Source organism: Anomalospiza imberbis, chromosome 10 (genome assembly GCF_031753505.1).
Source record: "Anomalospiza imberbis isolate Cuckoo-Finch-1a 21T00152 chromosome 10, ASM3175350v1, whole genome shotgun sequence".
Classification (NCBI taxonomy): domain Eukaryota; kingdom Metazoa; phylum Chordata; class Aves; order Passeriformes; family Viduidae; genus Anomalospiza; species Anomalospiza imberbis.
The window spans coordinates 8,213,681-8,235,450 of NC_089690.1; the positions used below are offsets into that span (position 1 = coordinate 8,213,681).

At 38.3% G+C, this 21,770-nt stretch overlaps 1 protein-coding gene across 2 annotated transcripts; it reads right to left on the minus strand.

Moving 5' to 3' along the window:
- Positions 1-352: 352 nt before the first annotated feature.
- Positions 353-19,618, minus strand: MCCC1 (methylcrotonyl-CoA carboxylase subunit 1). Of its 2 annotated transcripts, XM_068200398.1 has the most exons (18): positions 19,572-19,618; positions 18,431-18,570; positions 17,923-18,018; positions 17,647-17,768; positions 16,555-16,702; positions 15,660-15,781; positions 14,433-14,544; positions 14,039-14,120; positions 13,132-13,259; positions 12,021-12,204; positions 11,388-11,497; positions 9,932-10,148; positions 9,143-9,229; positions 8,203-8,252; positions 5,932-6,069; positions 4,456-4,563; positions 3,420-3,491; positions 353-1,921 (listed from the first exon to the last, which is right to left on the minus strand). In XM_068200398.1, exons 2-18 carry the CDS (start codon positions 18,509-18,511, stop codon positions 1,802-1,804), a joined length of 1,977 nt encoding a protein of 658 aa, XP_068056499.1. In that variant the 5' UTR covers positions 18,512-18,570; positions 19,572-19,618; the 3' UTR covers positions 353-1,801. The 2 variants fall into 2 exon arrangements, with proteins under 2 accessions (XP_068056499.1, XP_068056500.1); XM_068200399.1 differs by lacking the exons at positions 353-1,921; positions 3,420-3,491; positions 4,456-4,563; positions 5,932-6,069 and adding an exon at positions 6,200-7,859.
- Between the last annotated feature and the right edge of the window lie 2,152 nt (positions 19,619-21,770).

Here is a 21,770-nt window from a genome sequence, read left to right on the forward strand (position 1 = left end):
GAGAACCTCCTGCTGGGAGTTTGAATGTTTTGGTACAGATTCAGTGCAGCAAAGTCAGTCTAGAAACAGCCATGTCACAGAGAGAGAAAAAAATAAATGCCAAGCTGCTGAGTCTCTTCAGGGCTGAGCTCATGCTCCTGTGTGAGGATTCAAATCTGGATAAAACAAGTGCCTACTTTACCTGCAGTGAAACCCTTTCACGAGTGTCTGGATTACTGCCTCCTCAATGTCATCTGCAGATTGTGCTCATCATCATCAGATGATACAGAAACAGCTGCTTAAACCCTCTAATCCAATGCATGAACAGAAGCAACCAGGGAAAGAACAGAATGGAGAAAAATCAAAACAAACATTCCAAGTTACACTTAATTTTTATTTGGCAGTAAATAAAAATAACAGTGGCAATATTCTACAAGATCATCACTAGAATTTAATTATTTGCTAGGTGACCACAGGATTGGAAGGAAAATTGTAAAGTATTAAAATATGCTTTTAATACACTGATCATCCAGAGTCATTGCTTTTTCACCACTTTTTTTCTGCATTGCAGACAAGGCTGCACAATTAGAAAAGCAGACCAGAGAATTCCCCATGATACTGTATATTGATTCAGAAATGAGATTTCAGGTAAGGGTCCATTTGCACAGATTTAACTACAGGCTTGGGATCACTGCAGCATCTGATTATTCCTTTCTGCAGTAGAAAACAGATTATTTAATTAAATTAGTATATCAAAACTTCACATGATAACAGAACTTCACATTGACTGAAAAATGAAAAGACTTTCGAAGTTTGCAACAATTAAAATATTTTTTTCTTTCCCTTGTTTCTCTAAGGTGCTGGTTAAATAAGTTAAATTTATGGCAAATTATCAGTATGCTTAGACTGAGAATTCTTTTTCTTTGCATATCCAAAAACCTACCAATTTTCCCTTCTGAAACCCTGCAGATACAAAAAAATCTATTATTCCTAGTGACGTTTCATGTTGTTATAAAGACTGTGGTGTACTTCATTCCAGCCTATAAAAAATACATTAGAACATGAACAATATGGTAACAGTAAATGAAGATTTTGAAGTCAGTATTGTATTTTGGCACACTAAGTATTAAATAAGCTTATGTTTCTATGTTACTACTTCATGTTTAAAGTTCAAATGGTATTTTTGGAAAGCAGTTACATTTTAACTTTGATTAGTGTAGCAAATGTATTTGAGAAATGCTTTGCGTCACATATTTTGAGGTATATTAAAATAATTTTTGAAATGTAAATTTTCACAACTCATTGAGGTAAACAGGAAAAACAGATGCACCAGAAATGATTGAGAGGGATTCTGAGCTAAGAACAATCTTAAATTCCCTATTAAGTCAAAAACATAAGATACAAACAGGAATTTTGCCAGAAAATAGAAAAACAGTCATTTAGATTTCCTTCAAATCAATCCTCACATATTTAAGGGAAAAAAGGCAGCTGTGAATAAGAAGAACCCAACCTGTCTGTACCTTATAGTCCTTATTAACCTCTCTGAACCTTTCAGAGTTTCACATCTTCTTCCTTCGAGTCCTTTCCTCATGCAAACCACTAGACAACAATCACATAGGTCCACAAGTTATAAATAAAATTACAGTATAGTGATACCCAAATTTCAGTGAAGTCAGCATAATTTACAGTCAGGAAATTCAGAGGAAATGCAGAGGAAACCAATCCCCCATTCATACAAAACAGTTTGCTGAAAATATGAAGAAATCTTCTTCCAGGAGAAAATCAGCAAAGTAGAAAAAATAAAATGCACCTTCCTTGAATTTTATTTTGACTCTGCCTCTTCATCCATGAATTCAACGAGTGGAGCATGCCTGTTGGCCTGGGCACCTTCTTGGAAATTGACCTTTTTAATCACTCCTGCCTTGGGAGCCCTTATGGTGTGCTGCACAGAAACACAGCCAGCGTGAACAGCAGACAACTCACGGGGTTCCCCTCCCTCTCTCTCCAGCAAATGCCAGCATTACTGCTTGGTGCAATTAGGATTGAACACACTTAATTCCTTCCTCTGACATGTTTTATTTTGAACCTTCTTTTAAATACTCCAAGTCCATTTTCAAGCTTTGTTTTCTCATGAATATTTGATAAGTATACTGGGGAAAAAAATGCTATATAATACATTTATATGAATTATCATCACCATCATATGAATGATCATCAGTATGAACAGCTGACTTATTTTACCTCACTAATACTTTCTGTTGTTGTAATGAATACCAAACAGAAATAACACAGTATTAATCCAAAATGTTAATCAGAGAGCAGATCTGTTCCCTTAAGAGAAATCTGCAGCTTTACTAAAGATATTTCTGTTTTCGGGCCAGGAGGGGTCTTTAGTGGGCAGATATTTGGCAAAATGCAGATTAAACACAAATACAGCTACTAACGACAGGAAAGGAACAGCATGCTTACACACCAACCCCCAGCTGGTCTGCTTGTCATTGTACCAGGTTAGTTTGATATTGTAGCTTTGCCTCTTGGTAGTTTTCTACATAGGGTTAGTCTAGCATCAAAACATTTAAGATCAGATATTAAATCCTCACATCTAAGGGCTCTCTAAATAATAAACTGCTTTTTAATTTTTACATTTTATATTTCAATAGCACTTTAAAAATAACTCAGATAATGTCAGTCTGCATATCAGCTGGAGAGGCACGAACACATTTAGCATCCAACTGCAAAGAACTTTGTATGTATGTTTTTTTTAGTGCACAATTTTATTTAATAGAATTTGAGTGTAATTTAAAAAAGAACACGATGAGAGGAAGGCAGATTTTCTCAACAGTGTTAGTTCTGCTGCTACAAACTGAGGTTTATTTTAAACTAATAGTCAAACCAAACCAATTCAGGCTACAGAAACTGTAATTCAAGCAATCTGAGCCACAGCCAAGCACTGTGACAAGGTAAAATGGCCAAAATGCCAGTCCTTGGAATGCTGTGTGGATAACTACACAGAATCTTTAGCATGCTCCTCATAAAGCTTTATGTAAATTGTATTATTATTATTAAATCTCTGCTTGAAGTAACTGCAGACATCCATGTGCCTGGATCACAACCAGGAGCCAAGAGACACAGCAAGACAGTTTTGTGCTCAAAAAGTCAAAGGAGAGGGGGGGACAGAAGGCCTGACACCACCACCCAAATGCACGTTAAAACAGCTGCAGAATACCATGGATTATATAATCATCATTTGCTAGTAAAATAAAAGCAAATTTAATCTTCTGAAAGCTAGTCAGACACAACACTGATGTTACAGCAGATGAAGTGATACTGACATCTGCAAGCTGCACTCTACACTGAACTTCAATAATGCAACCAAGAATTATTACATTTTGAGCAGATTTTTATTCTCTCAATAATTAAAACCTTTATATGTCACTTACCTCCATTTTCATAGCTATCATAACCATTAGAGGGTCTCCAATCTGAACCTTATCCCCTGCCTTCACAAACACCTGCAATTCAGGAGAAAATTGGGGGGGAAAATCATTTATGCCTGTACCATTCAAAATCAGCTGGATCTTGACTAACACAATGCACAGTGTGAGTGAGGTTTTGCAAAACAGCCTCATATTAATCTTTATTTTTGTTGGTGTGGGACTTCTCTAGATAGGGAATAGTTCCAGATAGATCTCCTCAAGGGAAGGCAGAGCCTACAGAAAGAGGGTCAGTACCAGACAACAGGATGACCAGAAACACTAGAAGAGATGATGTATAGTCTACCCTTTCTGGGCTCCAGCAATTCTATTTTGAGAAAAGTGCAGAACCTCTTCCTAGAGCCAGTCCCTAAAGTCTTAAAAACAACATCCAGAAAGAAGATGGCAGGAGCCACCTCATTTTTCAACAATTACTCTGATTTGGAGTGTTCATTCAGGATGTCAGAGATCCCCATTCCATGTACTCCACCACCCTTCATGCCTTTTTATTAGTGGCTGAATCTTTCAACCACCAAACTCTCTAGAAAATCTTCTTCTGTTGAAACTTTGTCACTGTACAGAGAATGCAGAAGACTTGCTGAGATAAAGGAAATTAAATCAATTCACAGCTTAACAAAAGAGGCATTTCTGAGTATTTCTTCTTTTGCAAGTGCATCTCAGTCTTTTGTTAGATGAAATGAATCAAACAGCCCATAACACTTCAGAGAGCTTTGACTTGGGAAGTAATTAAGATGAAGAAAAAATTATTTAAGCAGTAGCATTACTTCAGATCTTCCAGAGCTCTAGAGAAAGAATGGAAGCCTTAAAAAGCCATAGGTGGCTGCTGAAAACTCAGAGTAAACAAAGCTTTTTGCAGTCAGAAGTCACACAGCACTGACATTTCTGGCCCAGTTCTTTCCTGGCAGTACAGAAGCACTATTTCTGGCAGAGAAAATTTGAATACATTGGAAAATTCAGGTCCCACCCATGTTGTTATAATTACCTTTTCTACTGTGCCTGTCATGGGTGCCACAGCTCCACTTTGCTCTGCCCCTGAACTCACTGCAGACAAGTATTTGGGCACAGGGAGGCCAATCTGAGCACTGCCTTCCTACAAAAAGAAAATCCAGCACAGGTGAGTTAACAACGTGAAATAACAGCACCAGTAGATGGGCTGACAGAGGGAAAGAACAGATCCAGCCTTAGGCAAAGCAGTCAGCTCTGAGGGTGGCAGACCCTGAGGTCAGGGCAGCACTAGGACTGTGATGGTCACTGCTTTGCCAGTGTCTGAGGCCTAGAAAGTCACACATGCTGCTGGAAGGACCAGCAAGGAAGGAACAACCCCTGTGACAAAGCAGGTCCACGTGGCTCTTTGAGCAAACCCCACATTTGGACCTTCCCTGTTCATGCATCAGCAGTGCAGAAGGTTTTGGAAAATGCATAAAGGCTGTTTGCACAGGGGAGGCAGGTTGCTGCAACAAGCAGGAGACACGCTGGCATCTTCATTGCCAGCCACTGCTATTGAGTGCTTCACCATTTACAGTAAAATTAATTCAGTGCTAAATTTAGTCAAAAATTCTCACTGTTATTCAAAATCCCTTAAGTCCTCTCAGAGTTGCTTCCCAGAGTCTCTCAAAGACTCCTTATCCCCCACATCCTTCCCATGCCCTGAAATCCTGTGATTTCTACTCTATCACTCACCCCAGACTCCACTCTGATACCACAGGACAACTGAGCTTTGCCATTCCAGCATGGGTAATTTTGTTCTCATCACTGGAGCAACCAAGTTTTTGCTGCATTCTGCTGAAAGTCTTAAGGGGCTCAGAGCTAGAGCTTAATTACTGAGACTAATATTTATTTATTTATTTATTTAGATTACATTGAGTTACTTTAAGGCCTTGAAATGTTTTAATTGTAAATAAAAATTACCAACCTAGTAATAGAAGTTAGAGTACCTTTTCTTTCAAATGTCATTTGCATATATGCAAGGCATTTAATGCCATGGTAACTCATAATTGCCTATTTTAATATTAGCTGAAGTTATCTTTCCTCAGACCAATACTGATTTAGTTCTTGTCATATAATTTAAAAATTGTAACTGAAATTAAAACACCAGTTACAAGAACTTTCAAGTATTTGTCAGTTTGAAGTACTTGCTACTGTCCTGTGACAAACTTAAATACCTGACAAATTCAGTATTTTGTGTTCCCTCCTCCTAAACCGTCATTTCCAGACCTGACTCACCAACTGTATTTTAACCTTCTAAAAGTAATTCCTTTTCTCACTCATCACAAGTGATGAATTTCCAATTAGAATATAGATTTCCAATAGAAATCCAACAAGTATCAAAACTTGGTAGGTCAAAGTAAGAAACTGAAATTGTTGTTCTCTTTCCCATCCTATTGCAATTTATATTGTTCATTTATATGGCTAAAATTCCAAAATTTTAAATTTGTGATAATAAAGAAAGGAACGTTACCGGGAAGAACAGATAAATGGTGTTGTCCAAAATGACCAACTTGGACTTAGACATTGTTCCATTTACTGAAGACCTCAAGTAAAGTGAATCACCTTCTTTCAAGATCTCTCCAGAAATCAGGAACTCTTTATCTTGAATCTGAAAGTTAAATGCTTTTATAAGGACAAAGGTTAACCCTTCATGAGCAATAAATCAAAAGATTCTATTTGCACCCTTAAAACCTGTGATTCTGCATAGACAACTCTGGAACTTCAAAAAAAACCTTGTTTTTAAATATTATGGATCATTTATTTTTCAGTTAAGAGACTGTTCTGTATCCAATAAAAACAAATTATCAGCAAATTATCTAATATATTCACTCAGGACAATTTTTATCTTAAACACAGATATACTATTTCTCAAGAAAAACAAAAAAAACCCCATAATATTCAGTTTTGTGATGCTATTAAAATCCAATATTTTTAATTTGTCCTAGCATCTTGAATTTCTTTAAACTGAGGAATTCATAGTATTCAGCTGACATATTCCACAATGTTTTCCAAAAGAGAGGTGACTTCCTCTGTCTTGGAAGCTTGCAGGACAAGAACTACAACACATTCAGTAAACCTACAAAGGAACAGAGCAGTAATGGAAACAGTGCCAATGACACACTAAAACTGCAAAAGAAAGACCAAACAAAAAGGTCATTTATTTATGAGTACCCTTCATCCCATCCCACCCTTTCCTTCAGTGGAAGCTGCACCTGTACTACAACTGCAGCACACAAAGACTGTAAGAACACGAAGGTAAATACATTACATTTCACTTATATGTTTACTTCCAAATCTGACATCATTGAGCACAGAATCAGAGACTTGCTGGTCTTTCAGGATGGTACAAGTAGAAATAAAAGCCAAGTCTTCATTTACATAGTTACAAATTATTCTTCCACTGAAAACATGCACTGAAAGGATGCTGTTGATCTGACACTGACCTCCTCTGAGTAGAGAATCGTTTGCTTGAGCACTGAGTGCCTGCCAGCTCTAGCCCAGCCACCTGCTCTGCTGGCTTTGCCTCAGGACAGGTTCTGTAACACTCCAGAGGCACTGTCCTCCTCATAATAAGCCCCCAGTTATGTCTTCACATCTCTTATCTCCAGCTGCTCTCCATTTCCATGTCAACGCCCATTCTTCCTTCTATCCCTAGGAGTCTACATTCTCCCCAGTTACACTTCCCTCCTCAACTGGTCCCTACATCCCTTCCAGCCTCTTCTCATCATTGCTAATGTGACTTCTGAGATGAGGCTCAGGTGTAAAAGCTGTCAGACATTACACAGATAATCAATACACTCAAAATAACCCCAGTGTTACAGGAGGGATGTGGGTTATTTCAGTCTTCATATCAGTAGAAGTGAAGGTTTGAGTTATCATGATATACCCTTGAAAGCACAATCATTTTATCCCTATTTTTTGAGTACACCCATCTCTGTAAAGTCTAAGCAGTTAATAAATACTTATTCTATTAATTCCCCTATTCTGACTATTAAAGCAAGAAATAGAGACTGCATTCTTGAGTATTCATCTATTCTGGGTGCCAAATCTGAGAGAATTAAGACATTCAACTACAGGGGATACCAGAAGGAATACTGAACACCCAGCAAAACAACCCCATTAAGCCAACAACTGGAGACTCTCACATCTGCACACACAAAATTATCTACAACTAAGGCATCTTGAGCTGCTTACTATAGGAGCTCTATAGCAAGGACAAAGAAGCCAATTCTAAGGGGTATCATTCAATTATCTAACCAGAAGATTCCTCAGCTCATTTCATAATCACTCTCCAATTTCCATCTTCAAAATAAAATGTTATCTTGCAGATAATGCTCTAGAAAGCTTTTATTTATCCCACAGGAGATCCATTCTCATGCACAGAATAGAGCAGGAGTCCTGTGGAAAAAAAGTCTTTTAAAATGCAGATTTAAATCTAACTTCCCATATTTTAAACAGACAAATTTAACAAGGAAAATAAAGAATAAGACCTTTAAATACTGAAAATACAAACACTTTCCTTAGCCTTGTCAGAAACATTTTAATAGCTCTTCCATGCCAATCCAGCATCTAGCAGAGATAATTTCAGGTCAAAGTAACAGTATATAGCAATGGATACAAGCAAACTAAAAACAGAATCCTGCATCTGTAATCACCAAACAACTTTAGTAACAATTAACACTAACAGAAACCTACAAGAAATGGATTCTTTTATCTAATGATGTATCTGAAAAAATTGTACCTGCATTTTGTATGACCCATCTTGATTGTAACTCACAGCTACATCCACAACTGTTCAATAAAACGAAATATGCATGTGTGAGTAGATTTAATTGGAGTATCTAGAGAATGACAACTGTATCTATAAACTGTATCAAGGCTTTCTTAATAAAAACGAGGCCTACCAACACTAAGATAAGAACAAGTATTTTCAGATTAGTTTACTACACACTGCAGAATTCATACTGAATTTTAGACAATTTTTCTTTCAAAAGATGAACACCTGAAATCATCTATCTAAAATCTATATTATCTGGACAGAAAACAAGTCTGTGAGGGGAAAAAGTGTCGCTGTAGAGCAGGACGGGAACGAAAATGACTCCAAATCAAAGGCAAAGAGAATGAACTCCGATTTATTTCAAATGCACCGCTCTATTTATAGAGAACATCGTGCAGACTAATTTCATTGGTCTTAGAGTAAAAACACTCACACCATTGGTGTGCAGTGAATGACGCACGGTGGCAGAACCTATCTATAAACAATGTGAACAACAAGATAGATTGAAGAGTTATTTACATTCTTTCCCAACTGTCTCCCAGGCTCTCGCCTGGTTAGAAAACCCTCTTTCTCTCTGACTGAACTGAGAATATCCACAAAGAAGTACTCCTTTCACACCAAAAAGAAGTTTTAAAAAAGTAAATGGCACTCTGCTCTTTTAAAAATCTCAATCTCATTCATTTAAATTACGAACAATAATTAGCAGACATTTTAATTTGGTTTACATGTCCTCAGGATCCAACAGTGTGGATTAAACATGCAATTCTGTGAATTCCCAGCTTACACTGCATAAAACTCATACTGCTTCTATGCAGTTTCTTAGCCTGAATTTTCAAGCATCAGTTAAAATAACTTCGTCCATCAAGTACCTCCCTTCCCTCCACACACTTTTTTATTAACTTACTGTTTTCCCCATCCAGTAGAGACAGATTTCTAGTGTAACATATATTTATTCTTCTACCAGTGCTGGATGCAAATGGTGAGAATTTATCTAAAACACAAGATACATAAATATGTTATTTTTCATTCTACTTCAGCAAAACACAACACTTAGAACTTAGGCCTTAAAATCATTGTCCTGCTGTTAATACCTTTATATTTATGTATTTATATTGCACAGAAAAGACTGGGGAGCTACTGTAGTCACAGAGAGTGACAATTCCTTGATCCCCAACACTGAATAAATTGATGCTGTGTGACCTACAGAAAACATGACACTAAGAAGGGCACTGGTTGTTTTCCATGAACACATCCTTAAACATCAGAATTCAATTACACCACAGCAGGTCCTGATTAGGTGAAGGTTCCATTAAACCCTACTGCCTCTCCCATTCAGAGCAGAGGTTAGTTTTGTCTGAAGACCTTGGCCAACTGTTGGAATAACAGAGGCAGAAGGTCACTGCTTGTGCTTATCAAGAGCAAAGAGCTCACAGTGTCACTGACCATGAATCCCAAGATCTTTCAGACAGTGCCTGTCTGAAGGGCTTTGGGAAGTGCTCTGGACACTACAGTGGTGACACATTCCATACCTGATCCTTAACAAAAGATATAGTCTGCCCTGTGTGTAAATATCTGGGAGATGCCAGAACACAGAACCCTGAGCAGGCACAAAGTAGGGCAAAGAAAGAACATCCAAATTAAGTAACTGTACATGAACTCATAAAATAAAACAATACAAAACAATGATCCTTACCATCTGACTGATCTCTGAAAGCATCTGTTAGCATCTTCTCTTTCAGTATGAGCCCTAGAGCTGCCTGACACATAACTTCATGTGGAGTTGCCTTTTTGGCTGGAAATAGTTCATCGTGGTGTTGAGGAATGAAATTAGTGTGCACATTTCCAGCCTCAAACTGTGGGTGTTCTGACAGGCTCAGTAAGAAATCAATATTAGTGCTTAATCCTACAATCTGTAAAGAAACAGAAGCATATTGCCAAACTGAGTTATTGAATACACAGCTTTCTGCTCACAAAGTTTACCAACAAAATATAATTCATTCAACTGGTCAGTTTTATTATCAATTAAACCACTGACTGCAAAAAGTCAAAAAAAAACCAAAACAAAACTCAAAAAACTGATTGCTCAAAAGCACTCGGTTTTCTAAATGTTGCCTTTGTCCACTGTGAAGTGGAGCAAATTTTCCCAGAAACAGTAACAGGAGGTAATTTTAGAAAAACCCTACTTTTGGAAAATTGTGCTCTGGCTATTTAAAAGAACAGTCCTAACTTGACAAGTGCTTTTTATTAAAAATGAGTTACGATAGTTTCAGTATCCCATATTTGATCTTTTAATAGTAAAAAGTAGGAACAGGGACTTCTATAAGTTTACTAGGTACTATCCATTTCCTGTAGTGCAAAATACCTAATGAAACAACATAATTATTTTAGAGAATTCAGTGAAACTGGTAACTATGTTATGCTGTCAACATTTACTGACAGAACTGCTAAGAAAATTCTGGAAAAAGCAAAAGAATTCTTTTCTCTTTTCTTGCAGTAAATTTCATTTTTAGCTAAAACAGTAAGGGGCCCAACACTTTTACTACCTCAGTCACATGAACGTGACATTCATGTTGTTGATTTAAAAGTGTAAATTAGTTCTGCACAAGTAATATTCAGTCTCACCTCAGGCCAAACCTTCTGAATTCTGCTTTTGAAAACAGTTATAATACCTGTAGTTTTCACAGGGGAAAAACAGAATGTTTCTTAAAAAGAACTGATAGCGTATTTCTTTACCACATATATAGTCTAAAAACTTAGTTCTTTTCATAAATTAAAAATTACAAGCAAACATTGTCTGACACAAATTCCATTTAAGAAAACCCTTAAAGTCTGAGAAAGCTCACACAACGATTGAAAATGTTGTTTAGCCTTACCCTTCTACAAAGTCCCAGGTGCACATTCAAACTGAAGATACCACAAACTTAAAAAATCTGTGTGTAAAACTGGGCTTCACACTTATTTTTACTCACTCCACCAATGAAAACAGTTTGCAAATCAGGAAAAAATACAACTTGTGCAAACAACTAATGAAATTGAAATGGCAGTAGCAAGGCAGGCTGCCTTTTGGAATCCACTTTTGTTTTACTGCAGTATTTTCTGCATACTTTGATGGCTCAAGCTGTGGTATCACACTGGGTTCCTCCACTTACATTGTACTGGTGCAAACTGTAGCGCAGCTTTCTGAGAGCTGCCTGCCGGTCCTCAGCCCAAACAACCAGCTTTGCAATCATGGGGTCATAATGCACAGAAACCTCATCACCTGGAATGTGGCAATCAAACAAAGATGCTGTAACATGCAACCAAGTATTTATGAAAGTTGGTAATGCAAATTACTGGACACCACACGGCATCCGACTCAGGCACAATTCATGGCCACATTTCTCTCAAGATTAAAGTTGTTTAAGGACATGATTATGTGACCTGGTATTTCAGTTTGAAGGACAATTTCAGCAGAGACTTTTTATAAATGTTTGTAAAGGTAACATTACTCAAATTCAATTTTCTTTATTGCAATCAGAATGCAGGATTGCTAAACAGTGAGGAGAATATCACCACCATGATCCAGTGGACATTAATTTGAGTATAGGTAAATAAGAGGTAAATAAAATATTCAGTGATTGACCAAAAGTACGTGGAAAATCATAAGAATAATTCTGTAGGGATTTGTCTTTATATGATAACACTCTTTTAGACAAACTTATTTAGGCCAAAGAGGGGAATGCTTACAAAGATAAGTTCTTGATGTTAATTATTTCTTCTTCCATCACTGCCTTCAGTTTTACCTTGCCTGACTCCAGTCTCTATCCTGGTGAAACGATCTGCTGGAGGGGTGGATAAGTGCAACAGCGGCCCAGCTCCTGGCATAAAGTTATTATTAGGGTCTTCAGCATATATTCTAGCTTCAAATGCATGGCCCTGGAGCAGGATCTCTTCCTGCATTAGAGGAATCTTCTCTCCTGCTGCAACCTGAAAACAATAGGTTTTTTCTTTAATGCAGGATATTTAATGCAATATTCTGGAATGCTGATATATGAAATATTAACTATATTTCTTCTGAATATGAACAACTAGGAAGCACATTTTAAAAAGCACAAGGAGTAAAACAGTGCCAAGACCACTGAACCTGTTCACCTTCTCTCTCTCTTTCTTCCAGTGTTGTTTGATCCCTGCTCTAACTCAGGATTCAATTCTCAATTTCCATGACGAGATAAGGAAGACAAATGTTCCTTCTTTTTGCAACAGCATTGCCATTTTAATTTTCTTTCTGATTACACTTCCCCACCCTTAATCTCACACTGCTTAAGCTTCTGTCCTCACTTTTGGATTTATGCAAACAGAATTGGGGTTTATTTCAAGTTCACCTAATACCCAAAACTTCCTGTGATCATTCAAACGCGTGAATCATCTCTGCAAATTGGGTGTGTGAGGAACTCCACTGCTCCAGTCCACCCCACTGTACATCTATTTTAGAATGTGGCTATACTGGTATAACACTCAGGCACAGGTTTGTGTGAAGATTTTTTCCTCCTACAGCCTAATGCAAGAATGATTTTTGGGCCACAGATTTCAATTAGAGTTTCAGAAATTTTCAGCATAGCAAGGGAAAGATCAGGACCCCACTCCCTCCCACTTCCCACATTGTCTGTAATGCCTCCAAATACACTTTAAAAATGTTTTCTCTCTACACAGCTGGGAGAGGCATGGTTGAAATTCAGAGCACCTAAACAATGCTCTACATCCAATGGAGCAATGTGAGATGTTCCTGTGGAGCAAAGGAAACTCTACCCTGACAGCTGAGCAGGAGATGAGGATCTGGAAACCCATCTGGCCTCTCACTGCAGTGTCACACAGCACTCAGGAGGAGCTCTACGTGTAAAATCAATTAACACTCACCCTGAGCTGCCATTCCACCAAGTCTGTTCCAGTGATCATCTCTGTGACTGGGTGCTCTACTTGCAGCCTGGTATTCATCTCCATGAAGTAAAAATTATGTTGGGAGTCCATAATAAATTCGACTGTTCCTGAAGTATTTAACAAAAGGACACTTCACCTAAGAGCAGCTTAGGTGTCCATTTATGGAAAAGACATCCAAGACACTGAACTCAACTATGCCAAGTCTCCTATTTCTAAATCAGACATACTGAATTTCATTAAATTCTATACAAATAATCTAAAAGGGTCACAAAATTGAGATCTGAAAACAGAAGGGTTGTTTCCTTGTATATTTACATGACCTTTGTTTAGTAGCCATTCTCTACAGTAAGAGCTGCATTTCATTAGCATTTAAAAAGTGCATCAAGACTCTTCAAAAGTATCCTGAATATTCATAGGGTATGTAATTTTTTAAGAATAAATATCCAAAGAAAGCAGTGAGAAAACAAATTTACAAATAACTTCAGGAGGTTATTTTTCACCTGGGAAATGGTGTGGACTTTAAAGTGAGTTGTGATTTTTTTTTAACGACTACTGTTTGCATATAAATTATTACCCTTTGTATGCTAAAATTATTTTCCCCTTGTTCAGCTCAAACTTACTAATTCATAATGCTCACTTTCCAACAACAGCTGATTTGATCAAATTATCTGCCCTGAATTTTTTTCTTTCTATCCTTCGGCTGCCGATAGTCTTGAGGTCAGGTATGCTAATTTAAATCTGTAATTACATCAGCATTAACTACATGATTACTTGCTTAAACCTCAAAAATTTGAGGGATGTGTGTCATACTCAAAAAACAAGCAGATGCCATTTGCTTGAGACTTAAAGTCTCATTAAGTTAAAAGCTGCACCTCCCCAGACCTACCTGCTCCCACGTAATTCACTGCTTTAGCTGCTTTGACAGCAGCTTCTCCAAGTCTCCTTCGAACCTCTGGACTAATTCCTGGCTGTAAATAACAATAATAATATTACAAACTATTGCTGATATTAAACCTGGTATGCATAAATATTTAACAGTATTTAACAACTGTAGTGAAACCCTGATCTGTGTTATACTCGAAATCTACATAATTTTTCTTTGAGAATCATTTTCCTAAAGAATGTAGTTTTTTTTTTTTCAATTAGAACATCTTCTGCAGCAAAACTAAAACAGGTCTGAGAATTACAAATAAATTATTACCCACATACTCTCAGTGGGGGATAGCAATTACTATAAAAACATGGCAGTTGATAAAAAATATTAACAATTTTCTGCTCACCCCTGGTGCCTCTTCAATGATTTTCTGATGCCTCCTTTGTACACTGCAGTCTCTTTCAAATAAATACACTGCATTGCCATGCTGGTCACCAAATACCTGGACTTCAACATGCCTGTTCCATAAAAATAAATGTTTTAATGTATTTTAATGCTTCAAACAGACTTCAAAATTCTATATATCAGTAGGATTTCTTACAATTTTAAGTGTCTGCCCTTAAATAAATGCCAAAATTGTACAAGTGAGGCTGCTATTATGCAAGATTTTACTGTTTTAGACTTACTCAATCTTCTAAATGAAAGAGGATTCCTAATACCAACTACTGCAGTGAAATCTCATAGAAATCTCATAAGCAAGACAAATATCTGAAGGCTGAATAACTTTCTCAGTTATTATAATAAAAGGAAAACCACTTCACTATTAATTTGATAATGATTATTTCCCTCATAATTTACTGTGCAGCAATTCACAAGAGACAATGGCAGTCCTGGCTCAGGAATAACGCTGTTCACTTCCAAACAACACTTCAGAGGATAACTATTAGGTGGCAGAAGTTTATTCTATGCATAAAACTAATAAAAATACATCACCATTGCAACAATCCCCCAATCCTGGCACAAGAAATTCCCCAGCAATGAGTTTTTTCTCATGTCCACCTGACAGCATAAGCAGACCCTCAATTTCTTAGGAATAAATGCTTTCCCTATAGTGATGCTTCAAGGAAGAACAGATGTAAAGTACAAGAGTGTCAAACAGACCTCTGTGAGATGTTCTTTATAAAGAATAAATTGGTTCCGTTTCACAGGCCAAGCATGAGCTAAAGACTTTCACTTCTGTTTGAAATATCAAAGTAGAGGAAGATTAAATAACAGGTTTAGGACACCTGAGGGCAGCAGAAACACCATCACAGCTTGACTAAGGTCTATAGTTTAAATATCATAGAGGGATTTTTTTCCTAGATGCAAATAATTTTTAGAAATCTCACTGCCACATCACCCAAGCAGTAGCATTTTAATTACTGTCATTCAAAACAAAGCCACTACAGGAAATTCAATAAATTATAAACAATTTTGACCAAATTAACAACTTTCACAGTGCAAATCAGAGACACAAAACCAATTTTAATCCTACAACTAAGCTAGTTATGTTTATTTAACTAAACTAAGCTATTTAGGTTTATTTAAGTAGAATAAATATTACAGTGTTTATATTGAAACATCTATCTCTCACCTTGGTTTATCTACAAATTTCTCAATCAGCATTGCATCATCATTAAAAGACTTCTTTGCTTCTCTCCTTGCTGATTCTAGTTGGTCCAGAAACTCCTTTTCTGAATGAGCAATCCTCATGCCCTAAAATACAGGAAAAAGGCTTATCTAAATATCTAAAAATTCTGCACACAATGAAAATCCTTGTTGCACTCACAGAGTGAGAAATTAGCTTAAAAATAACAGTTTTCCTTTTTTTCATAAACTTTAGCAGCTTCCAGTAAGAAAATTCTATGAAGTCCCACTGAAATTGCCATAAGAAGTGTAAAAAATATGTATTATCATTCCATTGATATGAGTGAGCACAAAATTCAATTTTGTCCTCAAATAGTAAAGGAATTTTCCAAGGATGGCAGGGAAAAACTTATTTTTTACAAAATAAATCTAGCTATTTTGGAAATAACTAAAATTTTCTATATGTAATTTTAGAGACATTTATTTCAGAGCAAAATCTGATTTAGACTGGGAGTTCACCCATCATTAAAAAGTATCGAGACACAAAATGGTATTTCTAATCATTGCTTATGCAACATTTAAAACAGTTAGCAAAAGAAGTCACCAAAGCTATCACAGAGTAACAATTTAAAGTCATCTCATTTTGCACAAATCCATAGCACAACTTTTCTGCTTATGTGAATTACTGGAGACTTATTGAAATAAACAAAACTCTTCAAGTTTATTCCAGCTCCTTATCTTCTGCATATCAAAGGGAAATGAGATTTCATAGTGCTGGATTGATTATTAATAAATTTTATCACAAAGCACTTTTCCAGTTTTTGTTTGCTTTTAGAAAATTGAGTTACAGATCCTGAGCCGTGGTAACTTTACAGCACATGATGAATAGAAGAGTTCCTTACCTTCCCTCCACCCCCACGGACAGCTTTAATCATTACTGGGTATCCAATTCTCCTGGCATGTTCCTTTAGACACTCATCAGACTGATCTTCTCCATGATAACCTTCAACAACAGGAACGCCAGCAGCAGACATTATAGCTTTGGAAGTGCTTTGACAGAACAGTTTTATATTTAGAAGGATAAAAATATTTTTTTCTTACTTTAAGCTCCAACCTGTCTAATGTTCCCAATGTTAATTCTCTCCATGAAAACAGTTCCACAATAGGCCCCCACAGGACTACTTGCATAGGTGAGGTACACAGCATTGGACTGTAATTCGGCACATGCTTCAAACAAATATTTTTGTTTCTCCTAGCAGGATTACACTTTAATTTGACTGATTTTTCCACATTATAGATGCCAAAATCTAACCTTTTCAAATTAAAACTGTATGCTACAACATTTAAAGTTGTACAAAGGCAGAACTTTTCATTACACAGGCTACATTCACACCACACATAAAACACTCAAGCATAACAACTCTAATTTCCAAAATGCATGCAAAGCTCGTTAAATTACTGAGAAAATTTACTCTCACATTATAAGGTGATAAAGTTAATTCTCTCTAACTACTATTATGCAGTTCCTGTGTCAGTAATAACTTCATTTCCATATTCTTAATTTATACTTCATATCTTAAAAGTCTTACTTTGTTCTATGTAACTAAGAATAACATCCTCCATGATGAACTAAACTTATAATTTTACATGAGCCACAATAACCCTGATGATTTGGTGCTTCTTTTCCACTGCTCTTTTGACCTATCCAATCTGACTGCTGAACCTTTACCTATATTACACTGAAATGCTTCAATTCTGGAAAAGTAGAATCATTACTTATTTAATTACTAAAATCCCAATAACTGAACAATCTTGACCATTTATATCTCTAAACAAAGCTATAAACCTGGAGTTTATTCCTTTGAAGAGAACTGTAAAAATACAATGCAAATTGACAGAATAAAACATTTACAGAGCAACTGGTCATTTGTTAACAAAATCAGCTTTGCCAAGCTGTGAACTGCATAACCAAGTAACATATCAGAAATAGATACCTTTTAATACCCATATCTCTGATAGCAGATGAAGGAGGACCTATGAAGATGATTCCCTGCTGCTTACACAGCTCTGCAAACTCTGTGTTTTCCGAGAGGAAACCATAACCTGGATGAATAGCCTAAAACAGAAAAATGTTACCAGCCTGTTTTTTGTATCACTTCAGCTTAGAAAATTCAGACATTTCATAGATCATTAAGGAAAAGCAAGATGAGCAAAAATAAAGAACTAAAGACATGGAAGTAATAGAAAATGTAAGGCCCTGATCTCCTTACCTGTGCTGCTGAGACCTTGGCCACCTGCAGTATTTTCTCCATGGCCAAGTAACTCTGCTGTGAGGGTGGTGGACCAATGCAATATGCTTCATCTGCCTGTTTTACAAAAAATACATACAACAGAGACTGTTTACTAGCAAATTTAAATGAGTTTCTGAGCTAATTATATTACTTATCTGACTGCAGTTTAAATCACTGCCTTTCCTCCTGGAGAGGCTCAACTGGGTGGAACAAATTCTGACTTCTTCCCCAAAATCACAGTCCATTCTCTAACCCCTGGCTGTCCAGAGTCAGAGAGCCAAACTTGAATGCACTTCCTGTAAAGCTGTCAGGTGTTGAGACAGAGACCAGGCAAACTTTCCACCCATTCAAGGAAAACTTGGCAGTAGGTCTACAGAAGTGAAAATCAACTTTGCATCAGCACCCAAATCTGCTTTACTCATGGAACTTATCAATGAAAAATACCGTTATGAATGAACATCAGCCAAATTTAATGAATATACTTCACCATTGCAACATGCATGGAATTCCTGTCTGCTTCACTATAAACTGCCACAGACTTCACCCCCATTTTCTTGGCTGTTCGCATCACCCTGCAGGCGATTTCTCCTCGGTTTGCAATAAGGATCTTCCCTATGCTGTGACCTCCTGTTTGAAAGGATGAAGCACAGTAAGCAACCAAGCCACAAAAACATCCCTGGAAACAAAGCAACTTTAAAATTCTGGTTTCTTTTACATTATTTATAAAGTTTATGCATTTCTTCAATAATGAAAAAAGCATGCTTCACCCAAAAGCATTTCCAAGCTGCTCTTTGAATTTTTAACTCAAGAGTCCTTATGCAGAAGTATACTTAAGCCATTTTTTTTCTTTTTTAGAATTCAAGAAATCTATCCTAACCCAAAAAAAAAAAAAAATCCCACTACTACATAACAGCTGATGCTTATAGTTGTGCTGTGTACCTCCTGGACTAACTAGGAAACAACCAAAGCTGTGTTGTGTCCCCCACAACAGAAGTGATTCACATAGGAAGAGTGCTGTTCCCCCCTGATACACAGTGACAAAGAAATAACAAGTATCGACTTTTGTTGTTTTGTTTTTTTTTTTTTAATCAGTGACTTACAAACTGTCATGACAGCTGCCACAACTTGATAGAAGTATACGGCCAGCACTGACAGAGACTTCTTAGTGAGAACTAAATAGCTTAAAACTAAACAATAAAATGAAAATAGATCTCTGAATTCTCAAACATAACTTTTTAGATAACATGACCACAGAGTGAGTTTAAATAATCTTGGTAAACCCCTTTACTCTCCTTCATATATTTTTTAAATACCATTATGCCTAAAAAACAATTCTCACAGACTTTGCAACATTTGTATCAGAAAAGGACTCAGAGGAAAACATCACAAAAAATAAATAGTTTTCATTAATTTCCAAATACCTAAATATGATAGATAAAATTATACAAAATGTTGCTTAAACATTAAGATGATTTCTGTTACGTTAGCTACAGGTTCCTGTTTCCAAAAACTGTGAAAATTCTGAATATTTATTAAAAAACCCTGCAGTCTTTCAGCAACTAATACTCTAAAACCATCCAGAGTGCACAGCAATTTAAGCTAGTAGCTAAAGAAGTGAAATTTCATACCTATCGTTGAGGCCCATTTCACAAATATTCGTACTTGGTTCCATTGCCTGTGCAATTATAAAGGGACAGAAGTGTTACAAGTGCATATGAAGAAGTGGCAGCTGAGCTAATTTTATTTTCAGGTGACGGAAGGACAGCACTGAAACTTCTGATACATCTATTGACACAGAACATACTCAAGTGTAACAAGGGAAGTTGCTCAATTTCACAGATCTCTCAGTACTTTCACTTGGACACAGTACAAATTATCCCTGTGCTTTTTCAGAAGCATTCAAACAGAAATAATCAAGGAGTTTTCTTAAAACAAACAAGCAAAAAACCTCTTTTTGGTAAACAGAACAGCCAACAACTCCGATTTATTTATTACAGAGAGGCTAACTCATGAAGTATTTGGGAAGGAAGACGTGAGCAACCATAAAATAAAAACGCTTTAAAAGGCCACAGAAGCTGCTTTTGTAGAGCAAAGGTGTAAGAGAAAAGAGTGTGAAAGAGTAAGGGCAAGCTATGGAGAATTTTAGAAATGGAAAGTTAAACTTCAGATGGTTAATGCTAACTAAACGAGATAACGGCAGTGGAGTGACTGGATAGAGCCGTGAAAGCAAACTCCTGGAACTCTTTTAATCAGTATGTAAAACAAGGTCGGAATTCTGGATCCAGTCCAGCATTCTTTAAGCGTTATCGGACAAAAAGACACGGGACGGCCTCGACACCACACAACTAGGGCTCGGTTGTAACACTGCGAAGAGGAATTGCAGCATGTCCTGAACATGGAACACACAGCCGACACGGTCACCCTCCCCGAGCACAGCCTGCGCACCGACCCCCGGGGCCGGGGCAGCTTCATGGGACCCGCGGCAGCTGCAACAACGATTCCCTAAGGCCCAGGAGGGTTTATTTGCTCTTCCTTCCCACAGAGCAGCCCAGCTCCTGTGTGTCCCCTCACGCCCCGCAGAGCCCTCTCCCCTCCTGCCCGGGCAGTGGGCTCCGCGCTCGCTGTGGGCAGCTCCCCCCGGCTCCTCAGGCCGCCCCCGGCCCGCACCCACGGCTGCCCCCGGCCCGGCCGCCCCTGCCCGCGCTCGGGGCCGCTCGGGCCTCCCCCGGCCCGCACTCACAGCCGGCGCAGCGGCCCGAGGCAGCCGCGGCCCCGCCCGGCCGCAGCCAGCGCCATGTTGGGCAGCGCGGGCGGGAGCGGGGAAAGCCCTCAGGGGAGGGAGCGGGCGGAGGGAGCGCGTCACGGGGAGGAGAGCCGGGCACGGCCGGGGCCCGCTCGGGGAGCGCCGGGGACGTGGCTGTCGGAGGCGGGGCTGGGTGGCACCGAGGGACGGCGCTGAGAGGGCGGATGGAATAAATTTTATTGAAATGTGAAAGGGTTGTCGGCCCTATGGGTGCACGGATTCAGCTGAGCGTGCTCCTTCAGGAATGCTATCCAGGGTTGTAACAGGACAGCGACACACAAAGGTGAGGGTTGTTGAGAAGGGCGTGGGCATCCTCGGGTAACACAACATCCTCAGATCCGGCATCAAAACCGCCTCGAGCAGCAGAGGAGGTCACGGAGCGGGGGGATCAGAAAGCCGTCGGGATCCATTCCGCTCCCTCGGGCTTTGGAGCTTTGCAAGTCACAAAGCCAAAGAAGAATTGGGATGGAAGAGAGCTTAAAGCTCATCACATCACATTACATTACTCTCCCTTGAGCAGGGACACCTTCCAGTAGCCCAGGTTGCTGCCAACCCCATCCAGCCTGGCCTTGGATACTTCCAGGGATGGGACATCCACATCCACCCTGTGCCAGGGCCTCACCACCCTCACAGGGAAGAATTTCTTCCCATATCTATCAGTGTAAGGCCCAGCCCACCCCAGCGTGGGGCCTTGCTAAACCTGCCCAGCCCCAGCACAGTCAAAATAAGTATTTCCAGTTGTTGTTTACAAAAAGCAAAGCTGCTGTGCTTTTTCACAACAGGTATACACAAGCTATCAATTGCAATAGTGGCAGTGTTTAATGTCGTAAGTTTTCTCCATTAACAGTTTCTTACATGAAGAGCATCTTCACTATGCGGGCAATCTCTGCTTGCTCCATTCTTGCTATTTTTACTCTGCCATGGTGACCCCTCACACCAGTGACTGGAAGGTTCAAGTAGGTTAAACAGTCACCAGATCAGCTTGGGGAAATCATCCCTTGCACCTGACTGCAAGAGGGATCAG